General features: G+C 39.0%; 4 protein-coding genes across 4 annotated transcripts; 3 read left to right on the top strand and 1 right to left on the bottom strand.

The window, feature by feature from the left end:
* Nucleotides 1-395: 395 nt before the first annotated feature.
* LOC101308576 (tubulin beta-2 chain-like) lies at nt 396-2,698 on the top strand. Its single transcript, XM_004299484.1, has 3 exons — nt 396-789; nt 1,519-1,788; nt 2,019-2,698. Exons 1-3 carry the CDS (start codon nt 396-398, stop codon nt 2,696-2,698), a joined length of 1,344 nt encoding a protein of 447 aa, XP_004299532.1.
* A 396-nt stretch (nt 2,699-3,094) lies between these two features.
* On the top strand, nt 3,095-5,784 carry LOC101308870 (uncharacterized transporter AF_0788-like). The gene is made up of 7 exons (XM_004299485.1): nt 3,095-3,707; nt 4,025-4,266; nt 4,490-4,612; nt 4,702-4,818; nt 4,908-5,090; nt 5,224-5,365; nt 5,507-5,784. The coding sequence occupies exons 1-7, from the start codon at nt 3,275-3,277 to the stop codon at nt 5,677-5,679; spliced, it is 1,413 nt and encodes a 470-aa protein (XP_004299533.1). The 5' UTR covers nt 3,095-3,274; the 3' UTR covers nt 5,680-5,784.
* Nucleotides 5,785-6,277: 493 nt separating this feature from the next.
* On the bottom strand, nt 6,278-10,344 carry LOC101308287 (phosphoethanolamine N-methyltransferase 1-like). The gene is made up of 12 exons (XM_004299483.1): nt 10,100-10,344; nt 9,904-10,019; nt 9,218-9,355; nt 8,973-9,110; nt 8,621-8,764; nt 8,167-8,277; nt 7,923-8,064; nt 7,299-7,579; nt 6,997-7,158; nt 6,837-6,890; nt 6,666-6,740; nt 6,278-6,569 (listed from the first exon to the last, which is right to left on the bottom strand). The coding sequence occupies exons 1-12, from the start codon at nt 10,140-10,142 to the stop codon at nt 6,471-6,473; spliced, it is 1,503 nt and encodes a 500-aa protein (XP_004299531.1). The 5' UTR covers nt 10,143-10,344; the 3' UTR covers nt 6,278-6,470.
* A 9,424-nt stretch (nt 10,345-19,768) lies between these two features.
* Nucleotides 19,769-22,971, top strand: LOC101307990 (auxin efflux carrier component 1-like). Its single transcript, XM_004299482.1, has 6 exons — nt 19,769-20,996; nt 21,090-21,336; nt 21,552-21,637; nt 22,068-22,225; nt 22,532-22,608; nt 22,707-22,971. Exons 1-6 carry the CDS (start codon nt 19,769-19,771, stop codon nt 22,771-22,773), a joined length of 1,863 nt encoding a protein of 620 aa, XP_004299530.1. The 3' UTR covers nt 22,774-22,971.

Genomic DNA, 22,971 nt, shown 5'->3' with positions numbered 1-22,971 from the left:
GAAACCATCGCCACTTTGGGCATAACATGGATGGTTTTTTTTTTTCTTTGAAAGGAACATGGATGGTATATTTGCAATTATATATATAAAAGGCGTTTTTATGACGTAAGCAAGTAAAATGCCTAGCCCTGTTAAGCCGGCGATACTGAATCAAACACTCACAAATGGCAAACTCTTCACGTCCAAAACTAACCAACCACCCACCCCACTCGAACTTAGTCGGACACTCCTCATCCGTCAGATCCATTCTCTCCATTCTCCACCGTCGGATCACCTCCTTTCCCTCCTTATAAGTAACCACCACAGCCCAGTACCCCCTTTCCCTCCAAAAGCTCACTGTCAGTTACACACAAAAAACCCCACCTTTCCCATTTTGCCCCTACTCAGACCACAAAATGAGAGAGATCCTTCACATCCAGGGAGGGCAATGCGGGAATCAAATAGGGTCCAAGTTCTGGGAGGTGGTCTGCGACGAGCACGGCATAGACCCCACCGGAGGGTACAACGGCACCGCCGATATACAGTTGGAGAGAGTCAATGTGTATTACAATGAAGCCAGTGGCGGCCGGTACGTCCCTCGGGCGGTGCTGATGGACTTGGAACCTGGAACGATGGACAGCATCCGGGCCGGGCCGTACGGGCAGATTTTCCGGCCTGATAACTTCGTGTTCGGGCAGTCCGGCGCCGGCAACAACTGGGCGAAAGGGCATTACACTGAAGGCGCGGAGCTTATTGATTCGGTGCTGGATGTTGTTAGGAAAGAGGCTGAGAGTTGTGATTGCTTGCAAGGTACGTACAAATTTGTGATCATATTGTAACTTGTATCTGTTAGTAGTGTTGTGATGCGAAAAATAATATAGTGCTCCGGAATACTCAAAATTCGGAGTCATGAGCAGTTAGACTAGTCATTGTTTGTATCTGTAGTATGTCCCACGAGTTAATATAACGGGTTAGTGACTCTAGAGTTTTAGTATTTTGGATCAAGAGTTTTGTACAAAACATCATAGAGGTGATTATTATTTTAAATCATGATTTTGAGAACAGTTTTTATGTAATTAGTGCGTAGATGATCAGTTGGATCAATGTTTTCTTGTTGTAAATATCACTGCAAAAATTGGACACTATATGATTAAGGCTTGACGTTACCAAAAAATATATTTGATCTTTGATGTAGTTTATAAGCTAGACGGCAATAAGATTGACCTGGTTTTGCTATTTTCTAGTCAAAATCCATTAACAAGTTATAGGCAGAAGAGTTTATTTATACAAAACAGACGCATCTCATTCTGCAGGATTGGAGTTCTTACTTTGACCAGAAGTAAGAGAGTACAGATTCTAAGATAATTTTTTTTTTTGTGCAAACAATTATAGAAAGAGCATCTTAAATTGGACTTGGTCCCTGAGATGATCATAATACTCATTCATAGATTGCAAGGCTGAGCCAGGTAGAAAACCATGTGAAGAAGACACCTTGACATTGTATTGATCTAATGGAACCCCTTTAATTGCTTCATGTAGGTTTTCAAGTATGTCATTCACTTGGTGGTGGAACTGGGTCTGGAATGGGAACTCTGCTCATTTCAAAGATCCGAGAAGAGTTTCCGGACCGAATGATGCTCACCTTCTCTGTCTTTCCATCTCCTAAGGTATCAGACACCGTTGTGGAGCCTTATAATGCAACACTTTCTGTTCACCAACTTGTTGAGAATGCGGATGAGTGTATGGTCCTTGACAATGAAGCACTCTATGATATCTGCTTAAGGACTCTCAAGCTCACCACCCCAAACTGTAAGTTGATCAAATCCGCCTTTAAGATTTGGCATTTTATATGTGACTCTTTCAAATTGATCTCTGTAGTTTACAAGTATTGTACCTAATTATTTCCTTGTGATGCCAAAGGTTATGTAGCCTAATTTGGATACTCAAACTGCAAAGCCAAAACCAAATGGTTAGGATTAGCTAGGATTGCTAGCTGATTCCTATATGCTTAACATTAATTTGTTCTCCTTATGTTCCAGTTGGGGATTTGAATCATCTAATCTCAGGAACCATGAGTGGAGTCACTTGTTGTCTACGATTCCCGGGTCAGCTAAACTCAGACCTCCGAAAACTAGCTGTGAACTTAATCCCATTCCCTCGACTACACTTCTTCATGGTGGGATTTGCACCTCTGACATCTAGAAATTCACAGCAGTACAGCTCCCTAAGTGTCCCGGAACTTACACAACAAATGTGGGATGCTAAGAACATGATGTGCGCAGCTGATCCACGCCACGGCCGTTACCTAACAGCATCAGCCATGTTTAGAGGCAAAATGAGCACAAAAGAAGTCGATGAGCAGATGATGAATGTGCAGAACAAGAACTCCTCCTACTTTGTTGAGTGGATTCCCAACAATGTCAAGTCTAGCGTCTGTGACATTCCGCCTAAAGGTCTCACCATGTCTTCAACTTTCATTGGGAATTCCACTTCTATACAAGAAATGTTCCGAAGAGTAAGCGAACAGTTCACAGCCATGTTTAGGAGGAAGGCCTTCTTGCACTGGTATACCGGAGAAGGAATGGACGAGATGGAGTTCACTGAAGCCGAGAGTAACATGAATGATCTCGTCGCGGAATATCAACAGTACCAAGATGCCACGGTTGAGGAAGATGTGGAGTATGAGGAAGAAGAACCGGTTGGCGGTGCAGAAAACTGATCAAGGTGTTCTGTTTTACTAGTTTGCTGTTTCTTTTGACACAAGTAATAATTAAGAGACAGTTCGTTTTGCATTGTAATATTATCTTCTAGTGCATTATGTGTTTCAACTCTGGTAGATTATATATTAGCCAAGCTAAAGCCATTTCTTCTGTTCTTGACTTGAGGGTCAACCAAAAAAAGGTCATGAAGTTGTGAAAATCGTTGGAATATTATGATCAAAATTGAGGTTTGTGGACCACCGACCCCAATTAACGAGTAAATGAAAATCCCATGTTCCACATGTTTAGAATAGTCTCCTGGATAAAATATCTGTTTGTCCTCTTCTCATTTCCATTGTTCAGAAACACCACTCTTCTTGGAAGTCACTTATAATTAGTCTCTGCAAATCCCACTTCTGCTTCCATGGTCTAAATTCAATTAAGCAAGGAAAACAGGTGAAAAGCTCAACAGAGAGATTTCTTGGTTCCCCATTTTCATTCTGAACTGAAAATCTACTTTCAGCTTGGAATTTCATGGTTTGAATTTGAAAGAGAGGGGGCTATGAGCTTTGTTAGAGTCCTGATCTAGTTTTTGCATGGCTTGTTCATCATCAGCAATATGGAGAGTGGCAACACTCGATTCTTGTACAAAAGTTTCAAGCTACTTGAGCAAACCTGCCTCTATGTTCCTCTTCTTCTCCCCTACCAATTCCCACAAACCGCGGCGTTCAATTGCTTGTTCATTAGATCCCATCTCCACTTCATCACTAAAATCTAAGAATGCTACACACAAGAACAGAACAGACAAGAAATCTGTTGAAATTCAAAGAACAAATGATGGGACTTTCTCTGTTTTACACAGTGATGAGCACAAACCACATGAGATGAAGATCAAGAACAGCAAGAAGGATGAAGCTAAGAATGGACTGACATCTGGTTCCAAAAAGAGACGACCTTTTTGGCAAAAGGCTTTTTTGTCATCCAAGAAGATGAGTATTTTGCTGCTCAATGCAATCACAATTGTCTATGGTATGTAATTTCTTTCCTTGAGAAATTTAGCTTGTGAATAGATAGTAGAAGGTTTTGCTTGAATTAGCTAATTGGCATGGTTTGCATGAACAAAATTTAGTATATAATGATATTGTGGGACAAAATTCTATTTTTTAAGTGGAGGACAACATTCTGAGGTTATTATATTATATATCCCTTGAGGAATTGAGAATCTTTGTTTTCTTAGTCTGTTGGTTAAGGATTTTACTTTCATATTGTATTGAAGAAGTAACTTATTGTGTTGAAGTATCTGAAGTCCTAAAATTCTAAAAGAAACATTGTGATTAAAACTGCAGCAAGTGACATTCCAGTTATTAAAGAAGTTGAAGCTATAATGGATCCTGCAGCCTTCTCAGCGGTGCGGTTTATCATGTCAGCAATTCCATTTCTTCCATTTGTGTTTCGATCACGAGGTGATGTTCAGACCCGAAATGCAGGGATTGAGTTGGGGTTCTGGATCAGTCTAGGCTACCTTCTTGAGGCACTTGGTCTTCTTACATCTGATGCTGGCCGTGCATCGTTTATTTCCCTCTGCACAGTAAGCAAGCTGAACTTAACTTTGAAATTTGAGCTATATTAGACAGAAAGTATACACATATACTATGTCTTGTATATGGTTTTGATGAATAACTTCATGAAATGCTGCATAACACGTTCTATGTAGCCTAAAGTAGTAGTACTGCTTGTGAAAAATAAACACATTTGTCTATGAAGTCAAGTTAAGCACATTTTATTTAATCTTGTTAAATAAATCGGAACAGGTTATTGTGGTACCTTTGCTTGATGGCTTGTTTGGAACAATCATACCTGCTAGAACCTGGTTCGGAGTTCTCATGTCTGCTCTTGGGGTTGGTATGCTGGAATGCAGCGGGTCACCTCCACAAGTAAGCACTAAATGGTTATGTTCTTGATTCCTTGGCCTTATTAATCTTGGGAGAAAAGCTGTAACATGTTACTACTTTCTTTTGATCAGGTTGGAGATCTCTTCAACTTCCTGAGTGCAATATTTTTCGGAATTCACATGCTTAGAACTGAGCATATTTCAAGAAGCACAAAGAAGGAGAACTTCTTAGCAATTCTTGGATATGAGGTAGTCAATGCAACATGCAAGTCATCCATATTCTCTGTGGACAATTTAAGTTTTTCATACCTTGAACAATTCACATGGTTTATTTTTAGGTCTGTGTTGTGGCCGTCTTATCCACAATCTGGGTTTTTATTGGAGGGTGGTTTGATGGTTCCGAAAGTTCCAACCAATTAACATGGACGTCGACAGAGATGTGGGACTGGCTTGTTGCATTTCCATGGATACCTGCACTTTATACTGGTGCATTTTCAACTGGATTATGCTTATGGATTGAGGTACTATTATTTTACAGATCTTTAGCACTAGTCCGATTGTCCTTGAAGCCACTAAAACTAGTTTTGCATGAACTGTAGCTCAATGATCATTAAGTACGTGAATAATCCTGATATAAGTTGTTTATGACTACAGATTGCAGCGATGCGCAATGTTTCAGCAACAGAAACAGCCATAATTTATGGGATGGAGCCACTGTGGGGAGCTGCATTTGCATGGTTTCTTCTTGGTGAAAGATGGGGTGCACTTGGATGGATCGGTGCTGCTCTTGTCCTCGGTAAGTCTGCTCCTCCATCTTGCTAATTAGTTTTGTAAGAACCTGCAGGCAATGACAAAAATTTACTAAGAATGAAGAAGAAGAAAAACATCAAGAAGTGTACAAAACCTCTAGGACTTAATCGGCTGCATTTTATTTTAGGTGGAAGCTTAGTGGTGCAGATATATGGGTCCTCGACTTCTGAAGAATTTATAGAGAGCAAGGAGAAAGGTGATCTCCTAAGGGTTCCAGTTGACCATAAATTACAAAATGGTCTCTCTACTTCTCCAATAGTTGTCAGGTCCAAAAAGGATTCAACTGATTTTCTAAAGTGATCCTCGCAATGCTTGCTCGAGTTAATATTCTTCAATTGTATATATATACATACATAAAAGTTTTTAAGTAGAGGACAATAATGTACAGGCACAATTTTAAGTGATATATAGTTATAAGAAACCCTTTTAACGAGGACTTTTAAGTTGAGGACTAGACGACCAAGCATTTTACAGACTGAATCTTTAGCTTACTTCAGAAATGCAGTTCAGTGTATCATCAATTATTCAATGTTCAGCCGAGTGATGTGCAAAGAATCCTCATCTAATTTGTTGTTAATAACTACAGATTGTAGCGATGCACGATATTTCATCAATAAAACCAGCCATAATATATAAGCTGGAGCGACTGTGGTGAGCTGAACTTACATAGTTTTGAATTATAGATTATGGCATATATTTCTGGAATGGTTGTCATTGTACTCGGGTACTCAACAATCTTAGAATGATTATGTCAGCAAAAAGGCCGAAAGCTGCGTCTTAAAACAAAACCGAAAACTGCACATTTTCCCTAAAACCAAGGGTCTGAGACTGATCAAATGAAGGAAGACGATTAAAATCAGGTAAATAGTGACTTCGATGCAGAGATTCAGATACAAATGAGCAAAGACAAACTCCAATTCCATTATTATAAGATGACAAAAGTTCAAACACTAATAGGACAGCGACATAGTTTAAGATAAGACCGTCTAAACCACAACACACCAGCAACTGAATACAATGTTTATCTGAAATGCATAATCTAACTCAAGCACAATATTTGCATTTGCATATGCAAAACTTGAGGTGAATAATCATTTCTTCTTGGCAATGAAGAGGCCCCACTTCTGCTCTCCTGAGTTTGTCCTGACCAGCTTTGCCTTCCATCCACCAACGATGTCATTGTAGTCCTCCTGAATATATTTTGATCGTAGACGATCAGAAATTCATGAATTTATAGAACTATAATAACATATCAAATGCACAGAGAAAACGAGGAAGAAACTCACTTCAGAAAAGTCCTTGATGAATGCCTCCTTGTCCTTCTCAACGGCATTTAATTCCCGCTGCAGAACTCTTATGAACTACATGTGCCACAAAACAATTTGGTATCAGTTTAGTAAGCTCAAAACCATGTATATATAAACCAAAACAAAGAAATATCGTTGCATTTTGCAGACCTGATCAGTACGATCCTCAGCAACGACATCAACAAAACCAGCATCCGTAAGCATCTGAGATTAGTATAACCATACGGGTATCATTATCATTTTCTGTCAAGAAAATATGAATACTAGAGCTTGTAAAAGGTGGGCTGAGGAAAACTTATCAGGTGCTTACCTGACCATATGCTTTTACATCATGGAGGTCATATCCTCTTTGCTTTATGTACTCGGCAAATTCTGCAGACGGAGTTCCAGCACTCCTACAGTAGTCAGTGATGAGAACTTTACCTCCAGGCTTCAACCACTTGTAAAAGGATCGGAATAATGCAGGCTTGTCCTGCAATTGTTTGAATTTCAGGCTACTAGTTAAGCTTTGAGTTGTAATAAAGTGTGATGATAATAAGTATGATCAATCAGTCTGAAGACTCGTATATTAATAATATATTGCAAACGTATCAGGAAAGGAAAGGGTCTTACTTGAATGTGTAAAATGGTGTCGCGGCTGTATATCACATCAAAGCTGTTGTCTGGATATGTTTTTGTGGTGCAATCCGCAACTTCAAACTCGACAGCGCATTTGAGTCCAATGGATTGTTCAAGGGCAAAGGAAATCATGTTTACAGAGAGGTCAATGCCAACAACCTCAACATCAAAGGTACTGGCCATGTAAAAGTCACCTCCCCCAATTCCACAGCCAACATCTAAAACTTTCTGGCCAGGCTTAAGTTCCAACTTTGCCACAAATTCCTTAGTTGTCTCTGCTCAAAAGAGATAGGTCCACTCAGAAATAGAAGGATAGTATCCACCTTATGTTATGCCACTAATCGATAAAACAATAGTTCATATATAGTGCTACAGTACCTTCTTACTATTTCAAACTTGAATCAAGCTTAATTCTAAAATTGCATGCTTGCTTAAAAACTGAACTTATGGAAGATCAAATGAAATCTCTCTCAAAAGACTCAGTTAAATACTTCTTTTTACATCTCTTTAATAGATATGAAGAGTTGAAAATTTAAGATTTTGGTTATATGTTATGTTTCTATATCAGATGTATTAGAACAGACGAACACAGAAATGGCAAAGACAAGAAGTCACTACCAAGGCCTCCTGTGCTCACAAATCCCGGCCCAAAGACACGCTCATATCGTAATATTCCATTACTCTTATACTGGACATTATCTAAGAACTGCTGGAACCCTCTATCATTGTGGGAAGCGACTTTCTGCCATATCCAGCAAATCTATAATAAAAAACCAAAAATAGAAAACATCTAGTTAGTTAGTCTCTATCAATAAGCATGAAAGGAGCAATAACAACTTCAATTTTTGCTAATCCAATATACCTGATTTTGATTCTTTTTGTTCCGAACATAAGCTCCAATACATTTGCAGCTTATAAGAGAGAGTTCAAAGTAATTCCCAGATTCGTCACGCATATGGCATTGCTTAAACACCTGCAGAAGGCCAGCACAGTGGGAAACTTCAGTCAAGAGGAATAGTTGACAAGCTCATTATTGTATTTAAAACATGTAGATCAGAACATGTGCAAAACGCAGGACAATGAAGATTCAAACAAATAATCATACATGACCAGATCAACTCATGTCTTATCCCCTGAACGTAAAAATATCCATCATCCATCTTAAACTGGATGGATAATACCCAACATCTATCTTAAATTGGATGGATCATGCTTGGCAGAGAGAGATACTTATTCAGTAACAAATTCTTTCTATATTTATCACTCAACAAAACTGGGTCCTGGGTAAACTTTTAAGCAAAGTAGAGAGGACAAACCTTGCTGTAAAATCGGGGTTCTCGGTAATGGGTTGGGTTGTATTTTCGCTTACAGTCCCCAGATTGGTGGAAACAAGATTCTCTGAAGAAAATGTACCCACCGACCTTCAACCATTTCATCATCCTTGCTGCCAAATTCTCCACCTGAAACATGTAAAGAAATTTGATTAGATCAACAGAAAGGACTTAATTAGATAAATTGTCTAATGATCTTAACTTGAACAAGAGACACAATTTCCCACATATGTAGAACATAACAGTAAAGTCCCCAAGTCTAAGAGCAGCAAAAGGAAATGGTAGCACACTTTATAAAACTTGAGGAATGGAAAGAACAAGTGACTAGAATAATTACCTCCTTATCACATAGATACATAAGAAGCCAGTTTGAGAAAATCAAATCTACTGATTCTTCAGATATCTTCAGGTCAGGGGATGTCACATCAGCACACATGAACTTGACGTTCTTGTGGTTTCCATTGATGCTTTCATTCTAAAAATAGTATATCAAAAGTTAAACCACTGATAAAGAAATAGGAGTCTCAAATCTCAACATCACTGTGTGCAAGGAAAACAGGTAATCTTCATAATGAACAGTACCTTCTTTATCACATTTTCAATGAAGTCCATCGCAATGAGCTGACCAGCCTTCTGGGCTAATTCGCCAGTGAAACGACCGATCCCAGCTCCCAGTTCCAAGACCGATTTACCCTCATAGGGCGGGAGCATGGCAAGCACCTGATATGAACAAGTTAAACCAACTCCTGATTATGTGATGTTGAGTTGTTGACTACATGAAAAAAATATCATCTCAAATACACCCAAAAACAAATCGACAGCTTCACATATTAGCAAACCGAAGATAATGTTCATAATCGCTACAGAGAACAATTAAAAGGATCCGAATCACAGTAACAAAATGTCATCATCTCAACGCCAATAGCTGTTCATTTCATTATGGAGTTCATCTTATTCATTTCATTTCATTTCATTCCATGCTTTCTTCTCATTCAGTTCAAAGTCAATATTCGAAAAGCCTTGCAGCTTCTCGGTTAGAATCATGCAATCGGTTCATAGAGAAATGATTCAATTCTCAATAATCCGGTTCTTGCAACAATTAATCAACACTCTTTTGTCAAATACGTGATCTCCATTCACTCCATTAAAAAGTCCTCAAATCAAATTCCGTTCAATTTCAACTTCCATTTAGCCATTTCTTATCTTTCATTATATGTTGTTCCAAATTCAAATACACAAATGCAGAGAAATCTAAACACAAAATCTACCTCAGGCCGCTCTTCTTTGTCAAGATCGGAGGCCTTGGAGTCCAGCATCATAGACTCAACCGTCAATTCCGTCGAGTTCTCCTCCCAGTAGCTCTTCTGTATCTCACGCTCTTTTCCTACACAACAAAACAACTCATCCCAAATCCAACTCCACACAAAAAAATCCAAATCAAAACTCAGTCAAAATCTCCCTTACCACTCCCATTCGCGGTTGCCGTTCTTCCATTCGCGGCGGCCATTGTTGCAGATTAGTTCAGATTAATTCTCAACAGTAAAAATCGAAACGACGAAGTTTAATGCTTTAGAAAAAACCGAAACGATAACCCCTGGCTTTTAAGAGCCCTCAACGGCAATGCGTGATCTGGAAAAGCTCCTTGATCTGCGGTTCTCTGATCTCCCTCTCTGCTGCATTAAGCCTCCACCTCAGCCTCTCACTCTCTTCCTTCTCCGATTTCTCAGTGCCTTTCAGTTGCTCCCTCGGACCAGTCTCCTTATAGATACACTTGCCTCCGGGCATTTTCGTAATTTAATCGAAACCTAGGGAATTAAAGGGAAATTTGGCTCACTCCGGGCCCACATGGATTAGTGAAGGCGCGAAAAACGGGAGCTGGGTTGTCAAGTGAAGAATCTAATCTGGCTCTTGGGTGTTTTGAAAAATTAAAAATCTGGGTTAATTTTGTTTTTAGCATCACCTGGGCTAATGGTGTGCTGCCACGTGGAGTTTCATATTCTTTTTCGGGTTGGGATTTTAAATTGTGATCTGAATCAACTCGGGGCCCGGGTGGTGTAACAACCAGATTCGGTAATGGGAAATTATTGAGTTCCGATTTTGGCCTTGGACGATAACAAGTGGTGACTGGTGAGTGTGGCTTTCGCAAAGTTGGTTGGGTCACTCATCATTGATTTTTTTTTCCAAAAATGGGGAGTTGATTTTGATCAAGTAATCTCCTGAATTAGAACCATTAACGGCAGTTTCCTAAATCAAATGCTCTTTCTCAATTACTCATTGATAATATGTTTTTGCCTAAATAATTCGGGTTCACATCTAAGACCAATAATTCTTTTACACACCCATAAATCAAATATTTCTCTATAATCAATGATAATATGTTTGTGATAAATCAACTCACGTTCATAAAACCAATTATCAATAGATATAATACTCCAAACTCTTCCACACCCATAAGAAATAAGGAAGGTCCAACTTACTTCATGTGATGGATGTATATATATTCTCAACAAGATTGTGCTACTTTGGTGAATTTTAAAGCCATATACATCGATAATTTTTTTGTTGATGTGGAATTTGTATGGTCTTTATGCATATGCACGTGGGTAACCCGCTCTGATATTATTATAAAATAATTTAGGGTTCACATTTAAAACCTATTAGCAATACATGAAGTATTCCAAATTGTTTAACTCATAAAGAATGTCTCATTTTTCTCATGTGTGATGTATATATCCTCAACATTTTCACGGTCTATGCTTGGAGCAACTCTAACAATTTCCATATATGTTGTTTTTTTTTCTAAAAAAATATATTAAAGAATCAAATTCCTTAATTTTTAATCTCTAAAGTTGTGTCAAGTACATTTTGTCTCCTTATAAGTGAGAGGTCGTGAGTTCGACTCACAGTATTGTAACACGTTATTATACATTTGATAAAAAAATAAAATAATCTCTAAAGTCGTAAAATAAGGAATCTGTTGAAATTGAAAAAGAAAAAACTTATGAAGATTTTAATTTTGTTTCCCTGTTGTCCAGAAATACAAAAATTATAAGGAAGCTGGTAAAGTTGCGTACCAAAGCAATATGTGGTCAACGCAACAATTATAGAAGAAAAACATATATTAGTCATGAGATGAATTGTGATTCTTATATTTTACGTATCATTATTGGCCATGATGATACAATTGATTTCAGAGTCATATTCGTGGTTTTAAGAAGTGGAGCATTGTTTATTTAATGGAAGTGTTAAAATAAGTTTGTCCTGCTTATATATAGTGTGAATTTATGAGTTTTTAGAAAATGAAAATGAGATTTCGTTCTTGTTGTTTAGTGTTGTTTAGGGTAGTGAAGCAACATTGTGAAAATTGCACATACAGATCCAAGATGCAGTTTATTTAAATCACCTATGATACCAAACACATTCACATTTTAAATATCACAACTTAACATTGAGAAGTAATCTTTGAAAAAAGAAAAGAAAAATCGTAGCTATCAAAATTTGATTCACACACTGCATGTTCCACCTACACTGGTGACTCGACTAGTTATAGAGGCGTGCGTGTCGTATGTTATCTGCTACCACGTGCATGTGTATAGATACTTTAAAGTCCTATATAACCTTTGTGGACATGTTTATTTTCGAAGGACAAAACCGACTTATCAAATGATATATTGATGCGTATCAAGGTGACAGACGTGAGTCACTTGACGTACAGGGGCACGTGTTATTGCTGATAGAAGAGTACAATTGACAGGTAAAAAAGACATACATAACCTTCCTAGACTTGATGATTTAAGAAGGACAAAACTGACTTTACGGAAACAAATTTGCTGTGCCCAAAAACCCAGTGCCAAACCTGTGCCACCTACCAAATTCTGACACATGTCTCTGACCTAAACAGAGCTTAACTCTGTTAGTTTTATATTAAATTTTGATTTTTATTAAAAGAACGAATATTAATAAGGAAACTCTCAGCCTCCCTTCATCCCTTCAGCTCTCGTCTTCCCTTCTTTCTTCTTCATCGTGTCTGTCAGACTCCAAAAATAAGGTTTCAGGGTTTGAGGAGGAGATGAATCTGATCTGACATAGGCCAAAGCGACGGCAATTTTTGTTTCTTTCTGAATTTGAGTTTATGCACTTGGTGATTTTTTGGATGGGCAAGTCAATCTTCCTGAAATCGTCGACGATATTACCCGAATTTAATTTAATTGGTTGCTGCCAAATTGGGGGAAGTTACTGGGCGTGCGAGGAGAGAAGCAAGGGTGATGAGGAAGTTGAAAAGGGGAGGAGGAGATTGGAAAATCGAGTCAGAGAGACGAGGAATGATCTTGAATACCACTGTGGTTGAGGTGAGCGACCGTGGTTTTGGTTGAGTAGAAGCAGAGATTTAATTAAAACTATCAAGAACAGAGAGAGATTTGTAGTGCTGGTGATGATGATGAAGGAAATGACGAAGGCTTGAGAATTATTTTTTCTTTTCTTTCAGTAAAAATCAAAATTAATATAAACTAACAGAGTTAAACTTCAGTTAAATAGTGATGAGTGGGATTCCACGTGTCGGATTTTCATTGTTGGAACATAATGGGCATAGGGATTTTTTGGTAAAGGTGATTTACTTCCTGACTTTACACTCAGATTCACGGGGATCATAACTCTTTTTTTTTTTGGTCGACGGAGATCATAACTCTGCTTATCCTATCATTTACGGGACTTGCAAAAACCCGAAAAACGATGCCATTTGGCCGTATATGTACGGTGACGATTCCCTGCACGTGTATGTAGGTCCGTTGGATCTGAGATATTTGTTTAATTATTGCTCTTGTCACCTGGCCTTTTTATTTTTTATTTTTTAGTGTGACATCGCCTTTGCCACCCTCAAACAGTCACAATTGCCTCAATGCCTCGCCAAAAAAAAAACAGTCACAGTTGTGTTCTGGAGCTTCAACTAACCCAAGCCCAATATAACTGTCACACCTTCACATGAAGACCAGCCCAACCTTGAAAGCCCGTGATGACCCATATGAATTTCTTTGAATAATCGATGTTATCATGGTAAGGGCATCTCCGTTCTTTGGTCTAAAACTCAGACCTAAATTCAAAATTTAGGCCACCCAAACTTATATTATTCATATGGGTTTTGCATCTTCAACCTATAGAGTTCAAACCTAAAACATATTTTAATCATTAATTATTTTTATATCATTGTTTAATAACACATGTAGTTTTATATTAATAAATCTGACAATGGCCCACACCAACTAAGCTCATAAATTATAAGTTTAGTCATATTTGATTGAGTCAAAATATGACACTATTTAGGTAAATCATATTATAGCTCAAGTTGCATAATGGATTGGAGATGAAATTTTACAAAACGTAAACCTATTATAGGTTTTAGGCCAAGGGTTGGAGATGCTCTAAGAGAAGCACTCTTGTTGCCATATCCCACATTTTGGTGGTTGATGGAGCCGGAATGGCCTCTCCAATTTTAGTTTCTGATGCGAGTAATTAGTTTTGTATTGTGGAGTGTGGTACTCTTCCTTATGTTTTGGAAGGTTTAATAAGACCACTGTATACTCCTCTTTGTAGTCCTTTTGGTTATGAATGAATCATTCACTTTTGATCAAAAAAATAAATAAAATGGCGCTTTGTAAATTCTGAATGATACAATTAAATTGGTATGAAGTATACTGCTCGGCACTTGGCAATAAGTTGAAGAAGCGATGGTCACTTCTGGTACGCATGACTAAAACTGTCTCTAAATTTGAACAACGTACACCAAAACTAAATTAATGGAAACTGAGCTACGATGAATCATTTCTTTGCTCTTAACTATCTTATACAGGTGAGACATGAAGATGACGGCTATAGTCTACACGAGAAGGAAAGGCAAACTAGGCGCAGAAAAATTTGCGGCATTGGCTACAAATTATTCACGGAAAATCTTAAGCTTCTGATAATCGGATCATCTTTTTCAGTTAGTTCAAGTGAAAGAGACCCAGAATTCATTTCTATTATGACAAGTTACAAGTGCATTCAGATTTTAAATGTTGGAACTTTTTTCCAATAGCGGCCCAATGGACTTGGTTCGAGCCCGTGAGATTAATAACTAACAGCCGTGAGGCCCAATGAGGCAACATGATTAATAATCTAATTAGCCTTTTACTAATGGACCAAAAGGGGTTAATGAGCTTTTTTCTCCATAGTCAATTTCAAGTACCTGAAAGCCATAGTCAATTTTGGGCGTCCACAAGTTCAATAATTTAAGGAAATGTCTCAATTTCCAACAGATTAAAGCTACTTGGAAAGTTGGAAGTGCACACATCCACCATCGATAAGGTAGTAAGGTACCAAACCGATGCAGATTAGCAATTAACAATCTCCTTCTTTTGCCTCAAAATTAAAGCAGCTTTAAGCACCTATTATTCTATATACAACTCTTAATCGCTCTTCATAAGTGAAAAAAACTAAAGGTTTTCTAAACCACATGAGGTGAGGAGCCCATATTTCATATATGCAAGCACATAGAGAGAGTGTTTAAGCACTTTTAAGGCTCTAAGCTTGTGCTTCTGTCTGCCATATATCTTTGCTGGTTTATTACATACCCCTCTCAATTTGATCACCGCTAATAATTACAGACAACATATCATATAAGCATGTAAAAAGGTAAATTTCATTTTGATGATTGATTGTTACCCCCATTATTTCACTTCACCATTGGGATAGCAAATTATTACTGAACTAGAAGTACTCTCCGATCTCCATGATTTATTCCTTGATTTCCTCTTGTGAAAACAGAGGGATTAAACCCGATGACTAGTCATCATCTTCCTCGGTAAAAAGAGACAAAAGACAAAGAAATATAGTGACTGAAGGAGATCTTAGAAACATGCATGATCTTTACCAATCTCTCTGTCTCTGGACCGAGTCAGAATGTTCCCAAGGCTTACAAAGTTTGGTCAATTTTTACATTGGTAATGTACCACCTACCCAAATGCCCTAATCTTTGTGGCGAAATTGTCTAAAGCTTCGATCTTTATGCCTAATTAACCCTATCCTTTCCCTTCCAATTCAAAAGAATATCGGTGGCGATAGTGACTCACCAATTTATGCTTCTTAATTTTATGGGAGAGAGCACACAATCTTTGGGAGTTAAGAAGTGAATAAGACAAAAGCAATGCATATATAAGTGTAATTATAAGTATAATGTAAGAAATGAATAAGAATTTCATACACTCTATTTTGTTATATATTGAATTGGACGTATATCTTCATTATTTTCAAGCTTAATCATGCAACAACATGAGAGTGATCAGTGAGACAAACTTGTTCATGAAATACGGTAAGACATTCTAATAATAGGATACAAAATTGAGGAGGATGAATAAGACGGAAGTAATGCATGAGAGAAGGGAAAGAAGAGAGAAAATGAAAGTGATAACAATAAAAATGGAGGGAGTGCATGCGTATATGCTCTTAGAAAACAAAAAACCTCCATTGCAGTGCGTGAAATGAAGCGTGGTGTTTGGAGTTGAAGGATTTCGAAGAGAGTTGTGCAAGCAACACGTCCATCTCTGTCCCCCATTTGCTTTCATTCTTTGCGAACCCCAAACCAAAAACACCAAACCCCCATGGCCTTCCATCATGAAAACTTCGAAGCATGCTAGCTGCGCTGTTGCGTTTTCATCACTTCCAGGCGATAAACCCTAGTTTTTATTTTACTCTATCAAACCTACTCCCTGCTAATCAGTTCATTCCCCTAGTCATTTCAAGCCAATCATATGTTAGAATGTCAGTATTCGAATATAAACTAATCTGCTACCTTTGTTGGAGGGTTTGGACAGAATTATATTGATTAGTTAAAGAATGCATGCCCTAATTTGCTTGATATCAGCAAAGGTTTAGATAGACTATTTGTCTGGGCATGAAAAAACAATTGCAGCAAAGCTTAGCTGTTTGAGTTTAGCTTCTAAATTTCGATTACAATATTGTTTCGAGAACAACGATACGTCAATATTAGTAATTCTCTGTAAAAAGTACCCACTATCCCTTGTAGTATATTGAACTGAAAAGAAAACCCAAGGCAGCGTTTGGTAAGCATCAGTAAATGAACTTTTCTACCTCTAAACCTATAGCTAAAAAAGCGAAAACCCTCAAACTACTCCTTTTGAAAGCAAGTCATAACACTATCGGCCTTCAACTAGATCAGTTTGGTTTCCGGCAAAGGCTTCAAAGACTTCAGGTTAATTCTAGCTGTTTTTTCTTCCATCGGAAAAGAGCTGATGGCCGGAAAAGATTGAGTTTATTTTCAAGTGAATTGTAGTGGCTTCTGTGCAAAATCATAAACCCTAAGCAGACGAGAGTTAAACCCGCAAGAGTGTTATAGCCTTGGCCATAATTGATTGCATTCCAGATTTACCGGTTGGCCAGTGCGGCTAATTAAACGGGGTTTGGACCATCTGACAAGCTGACACTATGAGCGAGCAGTAAATATGAAGTACAGCGCAGTAATAATGGTATGGTCTAAGGAACGGATAGTCTAGTAGCCACTTGATGGATCTCAAGGACGCACTTCTTCACTTCTTCCCATGAAGAAGATGTATCTTCACAAATTACTACAAAATCTCTACTCACCAAACTAAGGCCTTGTTCTCGGGCACGGTCTCCATTCTAGAGGCACCTCGTTGTAATTTTATTTTTCTTCTCAAAAAAAAAAAAAAACCTAAGGCCTTGTTTGTTTCGCAAAATCAAGGGCTTGAAATAGGAAATTTGTTACTTTGAAAAAATGAGGCCTAGCCTCGTTTGGTTCGTAGAAATGAAAATAGTTCATTCGTCTTCGTCTTAAAATATATTTGGACATAAAAGGATAGAACTTAGGTGACCAGCCTTTGTTAGCTAGAGGTGACCATCACCAATCAAAAATGTCACATGTGTCATGTGCCAATTTAGATGTTCTATGCTTGTTGAAAGAGCTAACGGGGAGACTAACAGAAGTTCTATAGAAACAAAGAGGGCGCACAGCCCATACGACCATAAGTGCTACTCTCTCGTCGCCATATTTCCAGATTTTCACTTTCACAATAACAACTTACAGGTTACAGCCAAATGCACATCTTGCAACCTTTGACATTCAAATCTAAGAAAAAGAAGAATTGCAGTCAAAAACCTTTTGAGAGAGAGAGAGAGAGAGAGAGAGAGAGAAGAGAGAAGAGAGAGCTATAATTGGTATATCAATAACAACGACCACGATCGAGAAAAGAAGAGAGCGAAAGAAGTTTGGTGCAAATAGAGATCAAACTCGATTGTCCTGAATCGGGATTGAGTTGGGAAGAGACTAGAATGTGGGAAACAAGCCCGTACTTGAATACAGTCTTAAGAGTCGATGGATTCAGGGCCTGAAACCTTAAGGGCCCAAAATTTTATTTTATTTTCTTTTCTTTTCTTTTCTCTTTGTGTGATCACATTAATTTAATTAAAAATAATAAAAAATAATTAACAACATCCAATTAAGGTGGTGTTAGATTACAAAAGAGAAAAATGAATATACAACCTTACCCATTATATTACTATCATTGGTTACTATTTTAGAAAAAATTGAGCACCGTAAGTAAACGATTTGTTGTATAAATAAGATTTTTAATATAAATAGGATTTCTAATGTTTTTTGTTGTTAGATTTTGAGTTTATAGCTTTAGTTCATTAATATTTTGTGTGTTTCTTAAAAAGAAAAAATAAAATTGAATGAATACTACTTTGAGGGCCCAATTTTGAAAGTTCGACTCATTCATAAAAATCTTAGGTCCGGGCCTGGTGGGAAAGGATAGAGTCCGCCTGCGCTTGGTCTCCCGTAGTCCCCGTTAGCTCTTTTCACAGGCTTAAACCATCTTCATTGAAAAAATACACGTGGCATAGTTTGATTGGTGCAGGTCACTTCTAGCTAACAAGGGTTTGTCACCTAAGTTCTAAACATCAATATGACATAAAAAATGAGATATCAATACGATTTAGTTTCATTCCCTTGCACATACTAAACATCAAAGTGGAAACAAACATATATTTTCTCATTGTTTTTCTAATGTTCCTAAACAACAGAAAGAAAAATTAGTGGAAAATTTATTTACCTTTCTTATAAAAAAATGCAAAGGAACGGATTTCCTTTCCTAGTTACCAAACAAGCCTCAGCACCAAGATAAAAGGGTTTAGTTCATGCCCTAAAACAAACGGTCGAATACACCACTCAATGTAGCGATGAAAATTTGTGTATAATAATTGTTCAAATTCATCCATTTTACATGTAACTATGTAAGAGTAAAGGAAAGAGAGACATCTTTTTCAAGAAAAGGAAAGGGAGACATAACAGTGACAAGGCTAGCCCATGATATATACAACCCAAGGTTAAAGAGACTGAATCCAAATCCAATAAGAAAATGAAAGAGAATCTCAGAGTATAAAAAAGATAGTAGAGGGGGTTTTCGAAGCTGAAAAAGGCTCCACAAAAACAACTAGTTACAGCCACCTCTACCCAATTTGCTTTTCCATTCTCTTGCTTTATACAAACCAGTAGAGACCCATAACCACCAGATAGAGCCAGGCACCAACTTACAATACATGTCCCTCAAATGTATATGTGTGTGAGATGTGAATAATCTATCTATCACATACCCAAAGGTCCCAAGAGGCCAAATACCCAAATTATAATTATACCCAAAAAAAAAACAAGCTCCAAATAAATAAAGCAGAGGTGAGCTGCTTAGCCAGTGTTTGTGCTTTGGTTTTTGGGACTGCAAGTGCTGCAAAGGCTTTGCTCTCTCTCTCAAAGCTCTCAAAAAGTTTATTTTTACTCTCTGCACTGCTCTCACTACTCCACTCCCCCATAAAACCAAAACACATGCTCTCTTCCCATTCCCCTCTCACCCTTTCCAATTCTCATCATCACTCCCACCTCCACCACCACCACCACCTCCACCACTTTCTTCTTCTTATTCTTCTTCAACTTCATCTTCATCCCTCTTCTACTTCATACCACACAGCTAGCTAGCTAGCTCTGCTTCATTTCAGCTGTGTGAGCTCAAGTTGGCATCTTTCATTCCTTCAAGCTCAGTAGCTTCACTAGCTTGAACTTACTCTTTCACCATGATCACATTATCAGACTTTTACCACGTCATGACGGCGGTGGTGCCTCTGTACGTGGCCATGGTCTTGGCCTACGGCTCCGTCAAGTGGTGGAAGATCTTCACACCCGACCAGTGCTCAGGCATCAACCGCTTCGTCGCCCTCTTCGCCGTTCCCTTACTCTCCTTCCACTTCATCTCCTTAAACAACCCTTACACCATGAACATCCGCTTCCTCGCCGCCGACACTCTCCAGAAGCTCATTGTCCTCGCCGTCCTCGCCGTCTGGTCCAAAGTCAGCAAGCGCGGCTGCCTCGAGTGGACCATCACCCTCTTCTCCGTCTCCACTCTCCCCAACACCCTCGTCATGGGAATCCCTCTCCTCAAAGGAATGTACGGCGACTTCTCCGGTAGCCTCATGGTCCAAATCGTCGTCCTCCAGTGCATTATCTGGTACACATTGATGCTCTTCATGTTCGAATACCGCGGCGCAAGACTCCTCATCTCCGAGCAGTTCCCGGACACCGCAGGCTCCATCGTCTCGATCCACGTCGACTCGGATATCATGTCCTTGGACGGCAGGCAACCTCTCGAAACAGAAGCCGAGATCAAAGAAGACGGCAAGCTCCACGTCACCGTTCGGAAATCCAACGCCTCCAGGTCGGACATTTACTCGAGAAGGTCCCATTCTCAGGGCCTATCCTCCAATACTCCCCGCCCTTCCAATCTCACCAATGCCGAGATTTACTCCCTCCAGTCTTCTAGAAACCCTACTCCTAGAGGCTCCAGCTTCAACCACACCGACTTTTACTCCATGATGGCCGCCGGCCGGAACTCCAACTTCGGCTCCTCCGACGTCTTCGGCGGGCCATTGACCGCGTCGAGAGGCCCGACGCCGCGTCCGTCGAACTACGAGGACGACGGAGGCGCCGCGGTAGGAGCTGCTGCAGCTGGGAGTAACAAGCCGAGGTTTCATTACCAAGGAGGCGGGAACAATACAACCGCGCATTACCCGGCGCCAAATCCGGGAATGTTCTCGCCGACCACGGCTGCTTCTAAGAACGTTGTCGCTCCGAAGAGGCCTAATGGAAATGGGCCTAATGGGCCGGCTCAGGACGGCGGGAAAGATCTTCATATGTTTGTGTGGAGCTCCAGTGCTTCTCCTGTTTCTGATGTGTTTGGAAGTAATGAATATGGCGCTACCGGCCATGATCAGAAAGAAGTCAAGTTGGCTGTTTCTCCCGGGAAAGGTTCGGTCTTTGTTTCATGAAGTTTCATACTTTGAGTTAATGATGTTGGTTATTTTAGTTTGATTGATTTGGGATTTATAATGTGGTGATTAGTGGAGGGTAGAAGAGAGAACCAAGAAGAGTACATGGTGGAGAGAGACGAGTTCAGCTTTGGGAACAGAGTGGTGGATCAGATGAACATGAACGAAGGTGAGAAAGGGGATTTGAACAAGGCCAAAGTGATGCCTCCGACGAGTGTGATGACGAGGCTGATTCTCATCATGGTCTGGAGAAAATTGATCAGAAACCCAAACACTTACTCAAGCTTGATCGGCCTCACTTGGTCTCTCGTATCCTACAGGTAAGCTTTTACCCGAACTTGGTCTCTCGTATCCTACAGGTAAGCTTTTACCCGAACCGTTGGATTTTAATTTTTGGGTTACGAAGTTTGAGCAGACCCATTTCTTGGTCTTCAAATTGCTGTCACTTTCTGCTCAGTGTCCTAGTGAATCCAACAATATCTGAAATTATTTCTGATTTATTTTAATTTTGGGATATTATTTCTGGGTGTTGCAGGTGGCATTTACAAATGCCAGCCATCATAGCAAAGTCGATAGCCATACTATCAGACGCAGGGCTTGGGATGGCTATGTTCAGTCTTGGTCAGTAAATCAGAATACACTACTGCAGTACTCCATCTTTTTATATTTATTTTTTTGGGGGGTAAATGAATTTATTAATATTCTGAAATAGTGTATATTTATTTCTCTGCATGCGTTGCATAATTATTTGTCTGAAAAAGCAAGGTAAGGAAGAAAAGAAAGCAAAGGTGTCTGCTTAGGTTATCATAGTGTCTGGGGTTGGTTTGTCTTTATGAATCTTTTTTTGATTTTGATTTTGATTTTGATTTGAATGGGTGGGTTAGTGGTGGTGGTGGTGGTGATGATGATGAAAGCTCTAGGCTGGTGTGATGGTGAATGATGGGAAGAGGGCATGCGTTTTGCTTTGCTTTTAGCTTTAGCTAGCTTCTGAAATCTGGTTTGCTTATTAAGTGCCCCTGGGATTTTTGGGGATGTGATTTTGCTTTTGCAGGTCTGTTTATGGCTTTACAACCAAGGATCATAGCATGTGGAAATTCCATTGCAGCTTTTACTATGGCTGTGAGATTCCTTACAGGCCCAGCTGTCATGGCAGCTGCTTCCATTGCTGTTGGCCTTAGGGGCACTCTCTTGCATGTTGCCATTGTCCAGGTCACTGACCCGAAACCCCTTCCCTCCTCTCTATCTCTCTCTCTCTCCTGCTTCCTTCTGACACAACCAACATAATGCTCCAAAAAACCCTCTAGTTTTTTTCTAATAATTCTCACACCTCAAGATAAGCTTTTCTATTATTTAGTTTAATTTTCTCAGATAAGCTTTTTTGTATCTCACTGGTTTTGAGCTTAGTTTAAATCCAGTAGAGAGTAAAGGGACATGTTTGGGAGCTTGTGTTATGTACAAAGAAACATATGTGACATTATTAACATTCTTGTGTTTGAATTGCCAAACAAATCACAGGCAGCTCTACCCCAAGGAATTGTCCCCTTTGTCTTTGCCAAGGAATACAACGTACACCCTGATATTCTCAGCACGGGGTCAGTCGATTTTCTTCTCCAAACAAAATCAAAGCATCGTATCATATCTTATCCCTTTTAGATTTCAATGACTAAGAAATTAACTGTTTGAATTGCAGAGTTATATTCGGCATGTTGATCGCGTTGCCCATTACACTTGTCTACTACATTTTGCTGGGGCTATGAAAAACCAGAGAATCCTTGAGACCAGGAATGGCTTTTGCATTCAAATTTTCGAAGAAGCAGCAAGCATTCGATTGGAAGTACTAGCATCAAAACTTAGAAGGAAAAAGGAGAAATAGATGGGTGGAAATGGAAGAAAGAATGAATCTTTATTTTGAACGCACCTCTTTTGCTAGTATAATTGTAAAATCAGTTTGTAGT

Source organism: Fragaria vesca, linkage group LG5 (assembly GCF_000184155.1).
Source record: "Fragaria vesca subsp. vesca linkage group LG5, FraVesHawaii_1.0, whole genome shotgun sequence".
In the NCBI taxonomy this organism is placed as follows: domain Eukaryota; kingdom Viridiplantae; phylum Streptophyta; class Magnoliopsida; order Rosales; family Rosaceae; genus Fragaria; species Fragaria vesca.
This window is presented reverse-complemented; position numbering and strand designations above follow the sequence as displayed.